This window comes from Podarcis filfolensis, assembly GCF_964270895.1.
Source record: "Podarcis filfolensis genome assembly, chromosome: 12".
Taxonomy (NCBI): Eukaryota; Metazoa; Chordata; class Lepidosauria; order Squamata; family Lacertidae; genus Podarcis; species Podarcis filfolensis.
The window spans coordinates 21831239-21853350 of NC_139614.1; the positions used below are offsets into that span (position 1 = coordinate 21831239).

Sequence of the window (22112 nt, forward strand, 5' to 3'; positions counted from 1 at the left end):
CATCTAAATCTATCACTGGCCAACCTCTTACAGGGGAAAGAACTTCGGCCGGGGGAGACAGCTAAAGTGCAACTTTTCAAATAATATAAATAATTGAAATGCCGCGAGATGCTAATTAGTTACAATGGTTTCCATTCTCTAGGCACTGTTTGAGTATCTGTACAAAAACCGAGACCTTTACTTCCCGCTCTCCGCCACCCCGGCGACATGGCAGAACATTTTTATCTGATGCACAATGGAGCTTCAGTGGTTTAAAGCTACTGAGCGCTGTTTTCGGAAGGGACACAAGGAGGACTGATAAGGCAGTTTTAGTGCAACTCACTAGGCGATATTAGAAAAAGAAGCAAGCGTCGGGCAGGATCTCCATTGGAGTTGCTTATAATGAGCCTATTCATAAAGGCAGCTTTCCAGTTATATGGGTTATTTCCCTTGAGCAGGCCTGTGCACATCTTCAACAACAAAAAAAGAGGAAACAACTGTACATTTGTACGCCTTTGTTGTCGTCGTTACAAATAGCAGATGCTGCTTTAAAGAAAATACTGAATTCTGGACATTTCCAGGTAGTAGACGCCAGCAAAAGTGGTTCCATCTAGGATGGATAACTCTTGCTTGAGATCTACAAAGATATATATATTTATATTTGTATTTATATATATATATATTTACATATACATACACTGAGAGTTGTGCATTGCAAAAAATTAAAGGGGTAGTCCACTCAGAACCGCTGCTGCCATTCTCTGGTTTTCCGTGAGGCTTGTGTGAGATTCAGAGTCATGAATGTGCAGCAGCTGTCGCCGGGCGGGTTACTCCCAATGTAACTAAGAAAAATACAAACATATTCTAATATAAGAATGCTGTTTAAATGGAATGTGTTAAAAATAACATTTAGTAATAAATACTTTATAAAATTCTATGTGAATACTAAATTAATAGATTCCTGTTTTGTTTTTAAATTTCAACTTTGGTCCTTAATGAATTTCCATAAATCCACTATATACTTTTTTTTCCTTTTCTTCTTTTGTAGAAAAAAGTGTTGTTGGCTAAAAAGCAGATTCTAACTAAAAGGCTTCTTTTAAAAACACACACCACACACAAAATATCATCGCTTAAAAATATAAATCCCCCCTCCCACCCCCCAAAGAAGGGCTTTTACCAGTTGCAGCTAGGTTGTTAGTGAAGAGAAATATACACCAATTTTTGAAGGCCCACCACTCAACTTCCCCCTGTTCTTCCAACCCACTCTCCAAAGGGTGGGACAGTTTTACTTAAATTGCATGGATGAGCATGCAGCAAAAGCTCCCTGTTGTCATAATAAAACACACCAGAAAAGTACACCCACACACACACACACACACACACACCCACACACACCACTTTTTGCCCCCAGGTTGTGTCACAGAAATATGGCTTGCATAAAAGATCAATGTAGCACACAAACGTGTATTGCAACACAGCCCTTTGGGATAAGTATTGCAATCAGCAGTGCTTGGAATTTTCCCCACACACAAACACACAGACACACACATTTCCATTTTTGTACAGTGAGATAGAACACTCCTATATGGAAGAAGAAGAAGAAGAAGAGTTTGGATTTGATATCCCGCTTTATCACTACCCAAAGGAGTCTCAAAGCGGCTAACATTCTCCTTTCCCTTCCTCCCCCATAACAAGCACTCTGTGAGGTGAGTAAGGCTGAGAGACTTCAGAGAAGTGTGACTAGCCCAAGGTCACCCAGCAGCTGCATGTGGAGGAGCGGAGACACAAACCTGGTTCGCCAGATTACGAGTCTATTGCTCTTAACCACTACACCACACTGGCTTTGGTCAGGGGATGGGGAAATAAATTCTTCAGCCTCTAGTTGTAGAACACAGTTAAAACAAAGAGAGGGAAGAAAGTGGCCTTCACTTCCTCATGTGAATGTGAGGGGTTGTGGATGTGATACTATGAAACAAGGCTACCTATACGAAAGAGAAGATAGGTCAGAATTATCAGAAGCCTGGAAACGAAGAATGACGCACTTATCTTTTTCAATAGACTTGTAATTACGAGCATAACGTGATGAGTTTGTTTTGATGCACCGAGTCTAGTTAGTTGTAGAATGAAGAGTACATATGATTACACAAGGATTAGTGTGAGCTCATCATAAAGTTCTCTAACATAGGATACGAAGCATCATTTGCAACATTATGGGGGAGCATGGGATCTTGATTCTGCCCTAGGGGGCTAGTAGAAATCAGGCGGTCAAATTCCCTAGTCGTTTCAGCAATCAATTCTTACCTGTTTGAAAATAACACCTATTTATCCCTTTCTTTTTAAACTCCTCATGTATTTTGTATACACAGTATACATCTCTAATGTCGGCCTCAGAACAAAATGTATATGAAATACTATATAGGCATTTTAAATATATTTAGTAATGCTATTCAAAATGATGAGATTTGTATTCTGTAGCTTGGTCCAGATATACTGGGAAACCATGGTTTCCCATTACATGTATAGATGAACTTCAGGATCATGCCCTACCCTTTACCTTCTCTAACACACACCAGGAGGAAACTGAAAGTACCTGCTTTTGATTTTGAACCAATCACAGTTCTGTTGTGATGTCTGAACTCGGGATACTGTGGTTTGCTTAAACTATGGGTGGCATCCAATGGAAATCCACTTGCTCAATTCAACTTCTGGCTTGTCTTCTCCCTCTCCATTCCTCCATGCACCCCCCAAAATCTGCTGCCCAAAGTCCCTCAACCCTTCAGAGCAGATTTTGGGGGTGCGGCGGTGGGGGGGAGCTATAGGAGAAGATGAAGAAGCCTCATTGCATGAGCCAGACGTCTGCTCATGTTAGTTTGGATCTCAGCCCACGGTTTGAGAACAAACCAGAATTCGAAACCGCAGTTTGATTTGTTTGTAACCCATACTAATTATAGTTCAGGCACAGTTTCCTGAGTTCAGATGTCATGGGGAAGTGTGGTTACTTTAAAACTGCAAGCAAACGCTTTGATCAGCTCTGACATATGCAAAAGGAGGGGAGGTGACATGGGAGTGTGTTAAGTGCAAGGCTTGCTGAACATTATGCACCAAAGAGGAAATCTTCCTTGTGTGTGAATCTGGCCTATGTGTAATTTTCAGAGCAACGAATAGAAGATCTAAAGACTTTTTGACGATTTAAGGCAGTTCCTTGGCCTAAGGAAATCCATTCTAGCCCAAGGAAGTATGGCGATGCAACTCTCATTGGGGGTTCAGTTCCTTATGTGTTTCTAAGAAAAAGCAATTCATGGCAAGAATAATTTCCCATCCACTAGGTAAACGACTCGGGATTCATGTGTATAAGAAAACAAGAATCTTACACGGTAATCCTAGGCATATTTACTTGGAAGTAAGTCTTGTTAAGAACAAGGGAAGCTGCCGTATACTGAATCTAACAGTTGACAACTGTGCTGTTTCCCTTGAGACCATCGAAACATCAAGTCCTGGACTTTGGGCTCTCAAATCTCAGCAGTGACTTGTGAGATGCTAAAATTCAGCACCCCCGCCTATTGCACTCTGTCCGATGGTATTGTTGTGGTGTCCCCAACAGTGTGGCACCCAGTGCTGCCATACCGGTTGCAGTTCCCTAAAACTGCCCCTGCTGTCACGTCCAGGGGACTTGCTGTATATGCACACTCAAAATGTTGCCATTGTGGTGGAGGGAGAGCTCTGTGCACTAGCCCCTTGGGCTCTGGATGCCCTGCTCTGGAACGCCTTGTATAGGAATGTGCCAGACTACAGATTCTGAGGTGGACCATTGATGCAATCCAGGTCACGATCCACCCGGATCAGATCCAGTGACTCTGCTTTGGAATCTGAGTTGCGCAAATTCCTCCCCCATCCCTACGCCCAGTTTCCTGGATTTGGGCATATGTTTTGCTCTTTATTGACTGGCAACGCCACAGAAAACTGCGACTGACATAATGAGATCTGCCCTCCTCTTATGCCATGAATTTTTACAACGAAAATCTTACAAGAGTTTCCCTAGCACTGATGACTTACAAGCAGACTTCACCTGTGGTTAAACTGCTTTTAACTTTTACTATTTATTAAAAACACTAAATCAGGATCATAAAATGTATGAGGAGGGTTTTTTTCCCCCCTTGTGGGTCTTTCCCCCCTCTCTTTTTTTGGACAAAGCAAAAGCCAGTGCAGCTGTGGATAAGTGGCTATTGAAAACAGTGACCAAGCAGCTGTTTCTGGGTAAATGGCTGGTGGGCCTGGAGGCATTAAGGTTTCTTGAATACTGACAGAAAATTGTGCAAGAAATAGGAATAAGAACTTTAGCTTGCGATCCTATACCCACTTGCCTGAGAGAACGCCCCACTAAACTCAACAAGATTTACCATATTTTTTTGCTCTATAAGACTCACTTTTTCCCTCCTAAAAAGTAAGAGGAAATGTGTGTGCATCTTATGGAGCAAATGCAGGCTGCACAGCTATCCCAGAAGCCAGAACAGCAAGAGGGATTGCTGCTTTCACTGCGCAGCGATCCCTCTTGGTGTTTTGGCTTCTGAGATTCAGAATATTTTTTTTCTTGTTTTCCTCCTCCAAAAACTAGGTGCATCTTGTGGTCTGGTGCGTCTTATAGAGAGAAAAATACGGTACTTCTGAGTTGGGTATGTATAGGATTGCAGAGTTAGTATTAAGCACAATAAAGATGCTTTAAAAGGAGGACAATAGCTATGAGGGTTGCGAACAGGAACGGAAGGTAGAGAGGGAAGGACGGGGACAGAAAATACAGTGGAAGCTCAAAAATCATTTCAATGGCATCGTGGTGGTAGGCTAGAGGCTTTGGATTTCTGGATGAGAGAATGTTAAGAAAGTGACAGAATGGCCAGGGAGGGTCAAGATTTCTACCCCTTGGAGCATTACATAGACCACCTGCATGTTTTCAAACATTCATCCGGAAACAAGCAGGCTAAGGAAACCAGAATTACCAAAATAAAAGGAAAGGCGGGGGGTGGGGGAGCCAAACATTCTGTAGAATTGAAACTTGGTGCCACAACACACTGAAAAGTGAAATTCTATGCATGGAGAAGATGATAAACAGCTTGGACAAAGGGAGATGAGATGGAGAGCAGGACCAGTTGGGTGCATTGCCATAATTTGCTTTTTTGAGCGGATAACTATGTAAAGTATGGAAACATTTTTCAAAACAAAATAGATATGCAAGGCTACGGATGTGTTTTAGAGCCTGGTGCTATAGGAAAGAAAGAAAGAAAGAAAGAAAGAAGGAAGGAAGGAAAGAAAGAAAGAAAGAAAGAAAGAAAGAAAGAAAGAAAGAAAGAAAGAAGGAAAGAAAGGAATTATGCTGTCAACCAGGCTTCTTCGTGTATTTATAGTCCAATTATGCCTAGTTGCCAGTGTGTGGCTGCTTAATGCTTCTCAAGCCTTGTTTTGGCTAATAAGTGGCCCTTTAACACGTTTCCGCTGTAACAACTTGCAGTGGTGAGAAGGAACATCATTATGTACAGGAACAGTTTGGTTTAAACGTAACAAACAAACAAAGAATACAAACAAACAACTGGTACCAGAAAAACCGGAGAAAGCACCAACGCATTTCCCAAGCTGATAGCATAGTCATTGCATAACTCCCTTTATTATTACTAAGTATAAAAGACATTTTATAAACTATAAAATTGGAACTCATAGTCTTTTGGGGTCTGAAGAGTCCTCCAGATCTGAGATAACTTTGAGAGAGAAAAAATGCCTTTAAACCAGAAAGGAAATCTGATATTTTCCTATCACTTTTTCATAGCAGTTCCTGACCGATAGGTTTTAAAGGATCGGATTCATATCTGTTCTGTGGCTTGTGAGCTGACTGAGGGTTGAGCTTCCGACGACGTCGCTGACCGTTGATGAAGTTGTGATGGTGTTATGCTGGATGACTTGTTGCTGGGAGCAGGCAGGGACTGGACTTGAAGGAGGACTGCTTTCAGGACCTGAGGAAGGAACAAATGAAGGCTCAAGTCGACATGGGTAGAGGAACCTCACTTTCTCCTCCACTACCCTTCCATTTGCCCCACTTTTTGCAGAATATTACAATGCTGCTAAACAGGCAGCAGAGTGTAAATGCCACAAAACACACAACGAGAGGAAATCCAGAACCCAGATATTCAGATTAGGACATATTATTATTATGTTTATGATTAGAAAGTACATATCTGTCTTAAGCCGTAAGCATTTTGAGGCTGCAATCCTCTACTCACTCACTCAGGTAGGAGTAAGACCCACTGAACTCACTGGGACTTGCTTCCAAGTAGACAACAGTAGGATTGTATAATGACACCTCAGTGTCCACAGTAAATCACCACCGTGTTACTTGCATGTACTGACGTATCATCTTCATGAAGTCAGAGCTGCTCCAGCAAAATACTGAGTACGTGGCCTCTCCTCTCCAGGCTGCCTTGTCTCCTTTCCAAGCACTTTAATGGGGCTCTGAACGAGGTGAAGCTGGGAAAGGAAGGCAGTGCTATTCCCAGATTCCTTGAACCTCCAAAGATACATGGGAATCTGGAAGTATGAGTATTGTAGGAAGGCACTGCTCCCTGGGCGGAAGGACAATATGGCATTCCCTCCCCAGTCCACTCAGCAGCTGAATCTTACTTCCACAAAGGGCAAAGTTGTGTGGTACACAAAACTCTGTCCACTAGCACCTCATCAGTGGACTAATCTACAGTGGTCAATTAAAACGTTAAAAATGCATTATAAAATGTGACACCAGAGGGAGCTGTAGAGCAGTGATCTGTCATCAATGTAAAATTGCATTGAGAGCTTTTCTCCGCTTCTCAATAGCGTTTTCCAGATCAGTGTAGATCCAGCCCGTGTCTGCCTGACTTCTGGCATTTGCTGCCTGACGTGGCTGCTTCATTTTGCCTAATGGTAGGGCTGGTTCTGGAGTCTTCTCTGGCCCTAGGAATTTATGGATGCTGCTGTCTCTGGGGAAGTAAAAGAGATCCTTACTCCCCAGATGAAGAGAAGTAATGAGTTGGAGCAGCCCCGAGGAGTAGTAGTAGTAGTAGTAGTAATAATAATAATAATAATAATAATAATAATAATAATAATTTTTATTTATACCCCACCCTCCCCAGCCAAGGCCGGGCTCAGGGCGGCTGAGTAGTAGCAGCAGCATTATTACAGTTTATTACCTGCCCTTCCCACGAAGGTCCCAACAATTAAAACACAGCAAAAATATTAAAACACAACAATTCTCAATGTTAAGAACAACTTCAAATTACAATAATAAGGTGGGTCCTAAAAATATATGTCTTGGGTACCAAAAGCCAAGGCGAACAGGTGTCTCCTCAGCATTCACCCAAATCTGTACAATGAAGGTGCCAGACACACCTCAGTGGGGAGTTCCACAACTTAGGGGCCGCCACAGAGAATGCCCCCTCTCAGGCCACCATCGCCATTGCTTAGGAGGGCAGTGGAATAACCAAGAGGGCTCTTTTCACCAATCTTAGCACCTGAGAGCTGCTGTAAGGAAGGAAGTGCTCTTTCAGGTATTTGGGGGCCTGACATGTTTAGGGCTTTATTCCGACCTTATTTGCACTAAACTACAACTGAGGGGCGCCTCATATAGCAACAAACCTAGGTTTGCCGCCATATACACACCCAACTGGCAGCACAGCTCAGCTGAGCTCTCAAATAAGTATACCAGTATGACATCCATGTTTGCAAACACAGGTTTGTTGCGCTCATAATTCCCTCCCCAGTCCAGTCAGCAGCTGAATCTTACTTCCACAAAGGGCAAAGTTGTGTGGTACACAAAACTCTGTCCACTAGCACCTCATCAGTGGACTAATCTACAGTGGTCAATTAAAACGTTTGCAAACACAGGTTTGTTCCGCTCATAATTCATATTGCTAGGTGCACAACTGAGGCTATGTTTTACTTCCAAGCAGTACCACTCCAGGTAAGGGCTTGCATACAGAGAAGCAAAGAAAATAATAAAACCATGCAAGAAGCAAGAAGCGTTTGAGGTGATTTTCTATGTGGTCCTGGCTTTTCTCTTTCATTTTTGGAGGGCTGTTCCAACTATGTGAGCCGTCCGCTGCAGCCTGAAGTGGTACAGCTTTGCCATGTAAATTGGCACCATCTTTGATGCTCCCCCCCCCAAGTCTCAAAATATTTTTTTCTTGCATCTCTAGCTGTTCCTGTACTTTTAATGTCCTATATGGCATTTTTATTGTATTTATCATTCTAAATTATACCCTGCCTTTGAAGACTTGAACTCAGTGACAGCCAGTAGATCAAACAAGAAAGCAATTAAATAAATAACAGTAAATGTATGGTTTAGACTGTAATCCTAGACCCACTCCTGGGAGTAAGCCCCATGTAACTTACTCCCAAGTGCATTGGGGCTTACTTCTGAATAGGTATAGATATAGGATTGTATATGGAAGGTGCAATGCCCAGAATAAGAACAACAGGGCTAGGCATTACTGGACATTCTGAGGCCTTTGACATGCCCCTACCATGTATATTTTAGTACTGAGGCTTCTCTAAGTCTGAACTGGTCCAGCTTGCACATAATGTTAAACCATAGTTCATATTTCACTTTGATGGTTTGGCTTTATAGCAATACACGGGCTCGAGTTTGCATGTAATTACAAACTGTGGTTTGTTGCTTGTTGCTCCCATTTAACATTGCGTGCAAACCAGGCCATTTTAAGCTTTGGTTGCTAGCATGCTTCACCGCAGGTGCTTTTCCTCCATGCTAACTTTATGCCATTCCTAAAGATGGTTGAAGGAGACTGTTTAGAAATTGAGAGGTTAGGTCAAAAGAGAAGCGCATCATTAGTACTTAACCTATGATAATATAAATATGTTACCTACTTACTTAGGTATCCTTGCGATTCTTTCTGCATGGCTGTTATTGGACAGTCTTTGTGTGTTAACAATAACTGTTTCAGCTGTGCTACCTCGTTTTTCAACATGGAAACCTCATTCTGGAAGGAGAGAAGAGATTTTTTACTTTAACAAATGTATACATCTTAAGAGGAGACAACTTTGCATGCTTTTCATTGTCATAAATATAGTAGGCTTGCATACAGTTTGAATCTCCATGCAATTATTTTTTCATTGTAGATATACTAGGACGAAATCCATATCCTGCCATGTGCCTTAAAGTCTACTGTGTATCTGCCATCTCATTTTATTTTTTAAAACCAGTCTTAATAGGATTATTGCTCTAGAGCACGACAACCACAGCAAATGAGGCAGCTCTACTGTTCATTAGGATCGTGCTTTAGGATCCCAGCATCAGACTGCTGCTCTGTGTCCATTTAAAAAAAACCATTAAATTAAATTGTATATATTTAGCAGTGGATTGACAATGAAGTAACCATTTTTTTAAAAAAAACAAAACCCAATTCTGACAAATGTAGCATGGTGTAGTGGTTAAAGAGGCCAGGGTTTGAATCCTCACTTGGCCATGAAGTTCATTGGGTGTGACCTTAGGCCAGTCCCTCAGCCTAACCTACCTCACAGGTTTGTTGTGGGTATTTCCCCTTCGGGGAAAGGGTGAGATCTAAAATACAGTAAATGAATAAATGAATGGATGGATAGATAGATGATAGATAGATAAATAAATGAATAAATAAATGGGCTCTCATGTATACACAGTGCTCCCTTCCTCTCCCTCTCATGTGAATCAGCTCTGTGTGCATATTACAGTATACAAGCAGCTCAGGATTGCGACAAATATCCTTTGAAAATGAGGCCCAATATTACAAAAGACTTTAGCTACAAATAAATGGATTGGAGCCTCGTGTTTTGCTCTGGAAATGGAAGAAGCTTCTGTTTACAGAAGAAGAATTGTGCCCACAGAAGGGGTTCTTCCATTCAAGGAGCAAAAATATTATCAAAACTTAAACTCGTAACTGTTTTAAAAAGAGAACTACAATGACTCTATTGGCTTGCCTGAAAAATTATCTCTTCTGCAGTATTGGCTAGGCTAGCAAGGTCAGACGCAATGAATCAGAGATGGAAATAAGGCGTGGAAATGACTGCTGTGACGAAAATCATCCCCGTAATCCATACAGACTATATTCATCCAATTCAGAAAAGACTGTTGCGAATCGGACGTGCTTGTCTCTAGCTTGCACATGCAGACATATGATGTAGCATTAAACACATGCTTACAATTGAATTTTAATTCACTCATTGCTTTTGCAAGCAGGAAATCATATTTGGTAGAAACGACCAGTTTTTATATTATATAAAAGGTTCGGCTTGTCACCAAACTACTGCCATTTGGTATGCACTGATCCCAATTGGTGTCAATAAATTTAACAGATAGATTTTCTGCTTCACTTTTTCTTTAAAATAAAATGAATTATTCCAACTCCAGCAGAACATTTCTGACTATCAAATTCATCTTCATTAGTAAGAAATCCTGTAACAAAGGGAAATCTATGAATTTTTAACTTTCCTCTTTCATATTGAGCTGCAGCACATTGATTACAATGTGTAGATTACATTGTCTAGATTACAATGTCCTACAGTGCAACTGGGACCATATAGAAGACAAAGAAACAGAGACAGGGGGAACCCTTTTTCTTATGGGCAAGTTGCAATCCACCTGGAAATTATCCTTCGCATATTACCATCTTATAATGAGTTGCATTCATTCTGATGTGATTTGCACGCAAGAATTTCCCATTTTGTGCCCATTGATTGCGCACAGTCCTCACTGAACCCTTTTGGTATTCCCTGCCCACCTTACAGTCCCCTCCCCCTTATCCTTCTGGATTTACCCAATCTTCCCGATTCCCTCTCTTGTATGTGGGCGGTGCCATTTTGGCTACATAAGGATTGGCATCCTGCGAATTAATTTGCTATTAGTACACAAGGTTGTCTTAAGATGTCACTGTTTGCGGTGAGAAAAATGATCAGTGCAGAGTTTAGTCCACTTCAGACCATGGCTCTGTGCTTAAAATGGAGGGTGAAGATCATTCGTTCCCTTTTGAGGTCTGGTAGTACGAAGGAGAAAGGCCCAGGCTAGATGAGAAAGGCTTCCTTTCTCTCTGCACATCACTCATCTATTACTTACTGTCTTTAAACATCCATTCCATACCTGAACAAAGATGCAATGAACAAAAGGTGTTGTTTCATGCTGTTTGCTCAGAATGTCTTTATATGTGAGCCTGCTTCCAAATCTTGACACTCTTCTTGGTTAATGTGTGTGTGTGTGTGTGTGTGTGTGTGTGTGTAGATAGATAGATAGATAGATAGATAGATAGATACAGAGGTAAAGGTAAAGGGTAAAGGGACCTCTGACCATTAGGTCCAGTCGTGGCCGACTCTGGGGTTGCGGCGCTCATCTTGCTTTATTGGCCGAGGGAGCCGGAGTACAGCTTCTGGGTCATGTGGCCAGCATGACTAAGCCGCTTCTGGCGAATCAGAGCAGTGCATGGAAACGCGGTTTACTATCCCACCGGAGCGGTACCTATTTATCTACTTGCACTTTGACGTGCTTTCGAACTGCTAGGTTGGCAGGAGCAGGGACCGAGCAACGGGAGCTCACCCCGTCGTGGGGATTTGAACCGCCGACCTTCTGATCAGCAAGTTCTAGGCTCTGTGGTTTAACCCACAGCGCCACCCGCGTCCCTAGATACAGAGATGATAGATAGATAGATGATAGATATTGTTCAGATTCTCTGTGTTTGTGTTAGTAGCCTAAAGTGTAGCAGCACCAGTTTAAGTCAAGAAGGTCTTGCTGGTGCAGCAGTGACCCAAGATGCAAACAGTGCCTCTCTGTGTCCTAGCCATGTCCTAGGCAGCAGTCCGCACCTGAAGTTGCATGTTTGTCTGGGTGAGTTCTTCTGCTTTCTTTTCCAGTGACATCACCCAGACCTTCCTCTTCTGTCTGCAGCGTGTGGCAGCTGCTCGGTTTCGTTCCAGAAATTTCCGCCGCCTCTCATCTGGGTCTTCGTCCACCACTCTCCTTCGGCGCCCCCCAGTGGGCTGAGGCGGCTGTATTGTCTGTGTGGGCTGCATCTGTTGGGCTGCTGCTGATACCTAATGAGAAACATAACTGATCTTAATTAAGTAGACAGTAAGGGGATGACACCATAGCTGACTGTGGAATAATAGTAATAATAATAATAAAGATCAACTGTAATAATAAAAAAAATACGACCGGGATATGTTCTTTGAATACAGACATTTTGGCAAGATATGAGAATGGCAGAAGTTCAAAGACTCCACCAGATGCCCTTAAATTACTCTTCAACTAACAGCCTGCATGGACCAGGAAGATGTTTTGGAAAATGGCCTTTTTGAATTGCAGCAGAGAGGATGTTTTATTTTATTTTATTTTGCTCCATCGTATTAAAAAAAATGTTTCATTTCATTTCAAGAACAGTTTTTTAAAAAAGCCAGTCAGTTCAAATGTGAAACATCTAAATCACACCAGTGACTTGCATTAATCATGAAACAGAAGGAGCCTTGGGACCCTTAATTTTGTTCCTAATTTAAAGGCGTGCATTTTCCTTTGCACTGCATGTCTTGTTTACACAGATAGCTATCCTGAGGTAACAACCCATTAATTTGCTGTGCTTTGGATTTATGAGAAATAAATAAATCTTAAGATGGAAGCAGGCTTTGAACCAAGTGGGCAATTAAGAGGTGTCCTATTATCCCCCTTTTCCATTTTCTTGGGGAAACTGAGGTGATTCACTGATGAGTTTATGGGAACTAAAAAGAAATTAAGTTCTCAGAACCATTAATGTGACAGTTCTGTGAGGAACTGGAACACCTCATAAGACACATGATGCATTTCATATTGCTTTCCATCTCAACCCGTTCATGGGTGCTACACCAGGGAGGACAATTCTAGGCCAGTGAGCTAGCTTTGTCGGCTTCCTAGCTTTGCACCAGCACGACATGATCCTTTCAAGTAAGCAATCCCTGCAGAACCTTCCGGAGTGTCGTGAAGGATTGCTAACACAGGCTGCGCCAAACATTTTTGCCATCTGAGTTTGTGAATGTGCCTAGACTCAAAATTTTTACAGTGACACCACAGCAACTTTCAGCTGCTCGTTGGCTTCCAAATAGTAAAAGTCAAATGGCAGCATGCGTAGCAAATCCAAGTTGTTTGACCATGAGTAAGGCAATCACTACTTTCATAATGAAATTACCATTGTATGCCCAAACTCAGGCCCCATGCCATCCATCTCACATTTTAGCCTTCTTGCTGGATTCTGTGAATTGGTCCTCAGTGTCTATCACCCCCATCTTGGCTTGAGAAGTTTATGTTGAGTAATGCCAGATGCCCCTTCCAGCAGGGATATGTATGTTGCCTCTACAGCAACACACCTGAAATGTAAAGGCCTCAAAGGTCTCTTTTAAACTGTCAGTCTAACATCAAAAGCCACAAGCAACACCTTCTGAGCCATCAAAGGTTTGTTGTTTACATTACAGGACACGGACATCTTTGCACAAGCCTTTCTGCCTTCTCCCTTTTTAATTCAAGCTGTAAATTCTGTTTCTACTTCTCAGGCTGGTTCTCTTATACATAACAGCCCTTTCCACTCCTTTAATGTTGTTTTACTTGAGTGAAAATGTGTTCTTTTTCAGCCTCTTGTTCCTCTGTTGCCTGAATAGTCTTAGATGACATGGTGGGACAAACCCTGGTAAAAACAGGGCTCATGTACCTCACTGTTTATGCAGGAAAAGGTAGACCAACTTACACAACATGCAGAAAATGTGGCCAGAACGGTTCTGTCCAAAGTTTGGCATATGCTGGAAGCATACCCTCCAAAACCTTGAAGGCAAAAACCAGGAAACCACCTACCCATTTTTTATGAAAGAGAAGGGTAGCCATTTTGGGTGCTGTGATCTCGCATGATTTCATGCTGGAATTCCTCTCCTGAAAAGCACATTTTGGGGGCACGGAGCCTCCAGACATGTGTTTTTCAAGGCACAAGATCGCGGTCCTGGGAAGGAAAGCATTTTTTTCTTGAGAGAAATTGCGGTGCAAAATTGCACAAGATCACCGTGCCCAAAATGGCTGCTGTTCTCTCACGAGAAAAAAAATGGGATGTCCCGGCTTTCTTGGGACAATTTCAGGGTATGTGAAATAATCACTTGATAGCTTACCACAGAAGGGAAGCTCTTGCATCTCAGTCCACATTACACCCCAGCTCATAATGTGTTGCTCACTGACATGGTAAATGTACTCCATGGTTCCGTTCAACACATGGACGAGTTCTTTACAGATATGCCCAACACATATTCCGGGTGCATCAACATGGCTATGCCAATGCCCTTAGAGATGTATTATTTAGTATATGCTCCAAAGGCTGACAGGAATGTGACACTGTTTGTGCTTATGTGATGACAGAGGATTGTGGAAGTGCATAGACTGCAGGTTTTAGAGCTACTGACTCATTTGAAACACATGAATGTGTTTGGTTATGTAGATAATGTGGCAGAATCAATTAAAAGGGACACAGAATATCATATATAATTTTTTTGTTATACATTTCTGACCATGTATAATTTGCAACAAGGGGTAATGTAGAGTTGGCCTTTTGGGGGCGGACCAAAGTTGTTGAGATTTTTTTAGTGATTTTCCTGGACATTTCAGTGATTTCCACCCGGACGCTGTTTGCAAGGGCTGAATACCAGCTATGTCCAGGAAATTACAACCTTGCTGTCTCAAAGTTCTTCTGATTGGAAATTCATCTGAAAGAAATTTCAGTATTAAAACCAAACATGTGTGAAATATCTGAATTAGGCCAGCCGGCACAGAGCAGAACAGAAAGGGAACTGCTAAATTGGCTGGGCTTTGCCTTGATCCCTGATCCTGTATGTCTCTCCAATTGTTTATAACCCTACTGCTATATTTTTAGCCATTCATTTTAGCAACCCCATAATTCATTAGGTTCTGCAGGGCTGTTGAAAACTTTGAAATTTAATACAGGGGCATGGCATAAAATAATCAAAGTTATGGCAAAAGGGGAGCGTAGCTCCTAGCAATTCAGATCATGCATTGGTTTTGACATGAACCTTGAAACTTAAGTATTTGGTTCAATAGAAAGAGTTGGTTAATAATTAGTAAAGTGTACCATAAGATTAATGTGTCTGCTGAAGCAGTCTGACCCCCCAAAGAGGCCAATACTGAGGGGAATTATAGATGGATTTTGAAAGCAATAACCTTATGTTTATTACTCACTCAAACCATCTTTTATCCCAGTCAATGCCCTCTTCAAAAAGTGTCACTGCTTTTGTGTTCCCTTGAGGAATTCAAACTGTTCTGTTGTCTAGGGAACTACCTGACCTATAGATCTTAAAATCTCCACCCATCCTCCAAGCAGCAACGCACAATGTTTTTTGAACAAATATCTCTTTTACATGTCCTACAGAAATGGAACAATTTCTACTAAAGCCCGTGAGACTGCTCTTTGTGGGTTTTGGCAATAGCCGTTATCTGTTGTTTCCTCCTTCCATGTGCAAATATTAAATCTTTATCTGTTTAGAAGGAAGGTGTAATTATCTTGGAGTCTGGAAACAATTATTTCTGAACAGGCAGTTGAAGGACTGTACCTGATTCTCCCAAGGCACCAATCCTAAGTACATACACCTAGAATTAAACACCACGGAAATGGAATTTAATTCATGGGTGCAAGATGAACTTCCGCATAACTGCTATAACCTGGCAAAGGCAATCTGCATATGGCAAGAGGGCCTCTGTGAATGGATTGCCTTTCCTGATCCAAGTTCCATGTGTGTAAAGAGTGTTGACAGTGCGGGTGGAAAAGCGCTGCATCTAGCTGAGGGCTGCACATGCACAGTTTTTACTTAAATCAGGACTGCATATACAAACTCTTAGTACTGTTGAGTGTTGCATTGTTGAGCAACTCTTCTGAGGAATGGAAGAACTGATTCCAGGCATCTCAATTGTTCCTCTCTGAAAGTGTAGATCAGTACTGTCAAAGCTGGTAGTATTCCTTCAGCACCATCTCTTTTCATACACAAGAGTCTCTACTTAAGGGCCAATGTATATATTTTTTAAATCGCAAATGACACTTGGCTATGTCCATCTCAATTATCTGTGGACTGCTTCTTTTGTTAGTTAATGTCCATCTTGTATATACGCTTCCTTCAAAGTTCTATCTAGTGGGTCAAACATTGCATTCCAAGCAATGAGAAATTCAGATCCATCTCTTAATGATTTCACTTTCTTCTTTCTCTGGTATTACTTATTATCATTCTAGAGTCCCACAACTTTTCACCTTGGCACCATTTGTCACTATCCTATAACTTATGTGTATTTCTTTTTGTAGCCCACGTGATCTTAGAAATTGGATTTTTGATCAGGATGCCAACCAAGACAGAGCATCCATCATTGCCGTCCGTTACGCTACTTGGTACCCCCAAATTAAGACCAATCCCTCAAGGTCCCGTTACATTGAGATTCTGACCTTCCCACAACTATGCAGGGCCTTTGTAGAACTAAGATTCCAACAGATGCCCTCCGTGTATTTAGAGGGGAGATGCCGGAAAATTCTCCATATGGATCACAAATGTATACATGCATCTCCTCAGGTAGAAGACATTACACACTATCTGCTGATTTGCCCCCTGTACACAACACCCAGAGGAAAATTTATATCGCCAATTCTTAATTGGCTTCCGGGTTGATCCGCACAGGAAGTGATAGTTGAACTCCTAGCAGATAAACACCTGTACATTACACACCAGGTAGCCAAGAAGCTCCGTTCCAGCTATGTAAATACACTGCAATCTTAAATTTTAATGTTGTGAATTTCCTTTATATTGTTAACTGCTACAGGTTACGTTATATGATTTTAGATGAAAGTTTTTCTTTTATTCTCTGTCGTTCATTGTAAAGGCCTTTGATGACATACAATAAAACTGACTGATATACAGAATGTATAATTTCACCTTTGATACCAAGACTTTTTTTTTTAAAGGATTGCAGGTTTAAATGGTTTTTAATGTTGTGTTTTAGATTGTTGGAATCTGCCCAGGGACTTTAGGATGAAAGGTAAGTAAATAAAAATTTTGATCAGCTTTGCTCCTCTGCTGTGTTTAAATCTTGATGGCATTCTAGACAAAAAAACTTCATGCAAACTTCCTCAATTGTTTCACATCTAACTTTAATGTTTAATCTTCAGCTTGGTTTCAGTTTTGCTCTGGGTATTGCATTAACCTGGTGGATTTTATCCCACTGAGATTGAAAAAACCCCTCAACGGTAAAAATAAAAATGTTGTTTTCCTATATGACTGATTCTCCGTAACATCCATAAAATTTTTATAGTAATGACATGTAGGTTGCTATGGTATATAAAACAAACAAACCATGGCACATACATGGTCAAATGTTGCCCCAAAACACATGTGAAAGGCTAGTTATTTCAAGACATTTTGCAGCAATACACTTGAACAGCTGAAAACCTCGTGCGACAGACACTTCTGGAGCTGCTGTATGGCAGCAGACACATGAATACTCTGTGGGAAATACTGCTATAACTCACAGAAATGGGTCCTGCAGCATAAAGTGTGGATCTGCCTTGAGATATATTCATAACTGTAGACTTCTTTAACCTGAAAATTTGATTCAAGCTCTTTGGAAGGTAGCAAATGGTGCAAGCAATTATATCTACATTTAGAAACGTGTTTGAACTTCTACCCCAACATAACCCACTTTAGGTTTTCGGCATAGATTCCTGAAGTACAATGTCTATCCTTGATGCAGATTTTTTTAAAAAATAGTCCTTGATATAAAGTGAAGGTGCCAATGAGCAATGCCAGATTTACACATGAGCTAAACAAGCTATAGCTTAGGGCCCCATTTTCTTGGGGCCCCCCCCAAAAAAAATTAAAGGGAAAAAACCTGGATGTACATTTCCAAAATATAAGATAAAAAAGAAATAAAATAAAACCTACATACAGCAACAGTGTTTTGCTCCTATGATGTAAGTCATGGGCCCCGCCTGCTAGCCTGCTCCCTAAAATATCACTGGTTTGCTCCTTTCTATATACAGGGTGCCTACATTCTGCATGGACTGGTTGCACGGCAACATGTGCAAATGGCTTTAGATACCTATTAGGTCCATAAATTACCATGCAGCATATATTCAACACAAATAAACAGTGACAATTTGTTGCTGACAAAGGACAGCTGGACATATAAAGGCTCCCATTACCTTCAGTAGCTTAGGACCTCATTAAACCTAAATCCAGCCCTGCCAATGAGTACAGAAAGAGCTAGAGAAAATCAAAATCAAGCCAAGTTACAGGGAACCAGGCAGAGGGCCTTCTTGGTAGTGACATCCGCCCTGTGGAACGCCCTCCCACCAGATGTCAAAGAGAAAAACAACTATCAAACTTGTAGAAGACATCTAAAGGCAGCCCTGTTTAGGGAAGCTTTTAATGTTTAACAGGTTATTGTATTTTAGTGTTTTGTTGGAAGCCGCCCAGAGTGGCTGGGGAAACCCAGCCAGATGGGCGGGGTATAAATAATAATAATAATAATAATAATAATAATAATAATAATAATTAATAGACAATGTGAACATTTGATTTAAAACCCAAATTTATATTGCAGAATATATTTTGAGGAAGTTCTACCTGTGCTTGCCCGCCTGTGTGCAGGGGTGGATGTGGCGAGGTCTGATGATGCGCTGGGTGCGCATGAAGGTGAGCGTGGGAGTGGTGGTGCGGGTGGTTCTGCTGGTGATGCGTCTGAGGGTGGTGCGCTGGGTGCTGATGCTGGTGTGGATATGGGTGATGAGGTGGAAGCGTCTGGTGCTGATGCGGATGTGTGTGCATATGGTGGTGAGCTGTCTGGTCCTGTCGGGAGCTCATCATCTCCATCATATGGCCCATGCTGTTCATATTTCCATTTGACATCCCTGCAGGATGATGAGTCAATGCTGCCTTCAACCTCTGCAACAACAAAAAAAAGTTTGTTTATAAAGTCAGTCCACAGGCGAGGAGACGTCATATTCGTTCTTTGCATTTGTTGGCCGCTGTCTACAAAATAAAGTTCTCAAAGCAACGTGACAAAATACAACAATTCAAATCATAAGAAAATTATCCATAAAGATTATGCGCGGCTAAGATTTGTCGCAACTGTTGTCGGTTTTGTTAACTGACAAAAATGCAGCCACAATTAAGCACTCGGTAGCCCTGTTAGAATCTCATTTGAAGGGGGAAATGTGAATATTCTTGAGGGAAGCAGAACCAAAATTACACCAGAAAGCAGTGGAGGAACTCAAAAAGTGATAGAAAAATTAACTGATTTTTTTCCTTGAGGAACCAAATTATTCCTCAAGTGTTTTGAGAATAGGATGCTGAAAATGGAATTTAAAAAATATAATTCAATACAATATTCTCACATTTAAAACACAGCCATTTAATGCAACCATATGGTGATGTAGGAATTGTTTTGTTAAAGGGTGCTCAGTGGATCCTCAATGTAAACATAGATTCGAATCCAGGGAACTGTGAGCTGAGGTAAAAATGAGGGCTGGGGGCAGATGGTGGGCCTTACAGCACCACAACAGAGCTTGGTTATAACAGCCTTCAGCATATCAACCACTGTGGGTCATAAAAAGTACTTGCTCAAGGGCTGTGCTCACAGAGTAACTTTTCTGGATTTGGAGACATTTTTTCTCAAAATCTACTTGGTTGGAAATATCCCTTCAGTAAGTTAAAGGCTCTTTCTGCTTGCAGATGAAACACCTTAGATCTCTGGATCAAAGCTGTATTTGTTTGTGATATTTTGTATACCGTTCTTTAAAATAAAACTATTATTTATTTCAAGGTGTCTTAGAATAACAATTCAAACAGCAGAGGCGCAACAGCACTTAAATAAAAATCAATAATCTTTTTAAAGGCTCTTAAAATGCCACTATTCTATAAATATCAATTAGTATATGGTTACAATAAAAATATGCACCAACTATGCCTGGTATTAAATAAAAAAAGTCACTGTTCATCTACACACAAACATACCTGATTCATAAAAAGAGGAGGAAAATATTCAAAGTGCCATTTAAACAAGGATTCAACACATCCAAAGCTAAAAGTCTTTTTAGAAAACCCACTGGGTTTCTTTCTTTTATATTTTAGTAATATTGTGCTCTTACTTTTGCCTTCTTTGTTTATGCTGAGGTTCCATTGGAAACACACACACACACACACACACACACACACACACACACACACACACATTAATGGCATAATGTGCTTACATGAAAACCTCATGTTTTAAATTGAGTGTTGATTTGTTTGTTTGTCTGCTTAATTGGTTTTTAATGGCCTCTGATGCATTAGGTAATTTGGAATGCTCCCGTATGAAATTTGTTTAAAAACCCAGTATTTCTAGGTTCTCCTTTTGGGGTTTGTCTCTGTCGACGTGCATATCTCCTATTTGGAAAAAGTTCGGAAGTGTAGGGATGAAGGAAGCACAAATCACTCATCCAGTTTCCTTCAAATGTCTGGTGTGGCTTTTGTCTGACAATGCCAGGGACTGAACAATAGGATGTGCTTTTCTGTTTCGGAACCTAAGAGCCTGGAATGTAACAAGTTATCAGCCACACTCAAATAAAACAGCAACTGTTTCCATCAGACTAAAAGGTTAATTGCTGGCATTAAGGAGAAAACAATGGTGAGAATATTGAAATATTTGCTGGAGCAACCAAACATTAATGCACATTGTAGTCTAAGCGGTCCTCATCTTTTTTTTTTACCTTAGGGATATTTCTTCAGCTTTAATGTAGGTGAAATATGTCAACCTATCTGGGTGCAGCAGCTCTGATTTCACTTAACTTATTGTGGAATAATCAATTTCCGTAGTAATGAAAAGGCAACAATGCTACCAACCTCCTGTTTTGAACTCAACACGGCTAATGCCTTTTGGTTCAGGGGCATAACGTGATCTCTTTCCAGAAATAGGATTGTTTTGTTTCAGTTCGTGCGATCAACAGATTTCAGATATCCATTTCATTCAGTTTTGCCGTACACATCAGATGAAAGAATTCCTCCATACCAGACTTTAAACGTGAAGAATTCACCACATGCAGGCAGGCCTCTGGACTGCAGCCAGCAGAGCACAAAATATGTGATACAAGTGTTGATAAAGTATCACAGGCAGAACTCAATTCTTAAAATAACCTTTAGCTGCTTCTTCTGCTATAAAGTACTGTTCAAAGTTCAAAAGCCTGCATTCATTTTCAACACCAAGATTCCCCTTATCCGCTTTGCGTATCTCACATTTTCACCTAATAACCATCCAAAAACAGCACGGCATTTGCCAAACAACCACTTATTTCAGAGAAACGTATTTTTCTCCACTTGTCAGGAATTTTCTGGGAAAGAGACTTTCCCTAGATTCCTCCTCGACTTCGGCTACTGCTACACAACCCTTATTCACACAGTGATCTGTAGAACATGGTCACACATTTCTCTTTAAGAGGGCTTGCAACTTAATGTTATTTACAAAAGAGAGACATGGAGGGGAGATATCAGGGGGCAGTGCAGATGCAGATGCAGAAGAGGTAAGGCTGCTATTGGCCCAGGATCAGGAAAGCTTTTGTTGGAGAAGAGACCAAATGGAACATTTCACCCACTCAAGATGGCTGCACATCCCCCTCACGTTCAGAAAAACAACAGCAACAAATAAAGAAGAAAATATGGAGGGTGGCAGACACCAATACTTTAGTAACCCTAGTTTCTCAGTATGTGTAACTCAGGAATCCAACGCAAGCAATACAATATTGAGTTTTCATCCATTTAAACAGGGATGAGGAACTGTGGCCCTCCAGATGTCATCATCTTGACTTGGGTATGGTGGCTGGAGCTGGTTGCAGCTGGGAGTCTAACAATAACATCTGGATGGCTTCAGGTTCTTGCCCCCCTGTATTAAAATGTACTATACAGTGGTACCTCGGGTTACATACGCTTCAGGTTACATACGCTTCAGGTTATAGACTCTGCTAACCCAGAAATAGTACCTTGGATTAAGAACTTTGCTTCAGGATGAGAACAGAAATTGCACGGTGGCAGTGCAGCGGCAGCGGGAAGCCCCATTAGCT

General features: G+C 41.2%; 1 protein-coding gene across 9 annotated transcripts in view; it reads right to left on the reverse strand.

The window, feature by feature from the left end:
* Positions 1–5613: 5613 nt before the first annotated feature.
* CREB5 (cAMP responsive element binding protein 5) overlaps positions 5614–22112 on the reverse strand; it is a 264799-nt gene continuing 248300 nt past the window's right edge. For 8 of the 9 annotated variants that reach the window (XM_083578731.1, XM_083578734.1, XM_083578732.1 and 5 more), the window contains 4 exons: positions 18643–18960; positions 11833–12060; positions 8879–8987; positions 5614–5975 (listed from right to left, as the gene is read on the reverse strand). In XM_083578731.1, the coding sequence (XP_083434857.1) occupies positions 5812–5975; positions 8879–8987; positions 11833–12060; positions 18643–18960 (819 nt within the window). In that variant the 3' untranslated portion in view covers positions 5614–5811. Of the gene's footprint in view, positions 5976–8874; positions 8988–11832; positions 12061–18642; positions 18961–22112 lie in introns of all 9 variants that reach the window. The other variant, XM_083578735.1, reaches the window with a different exon arrangement.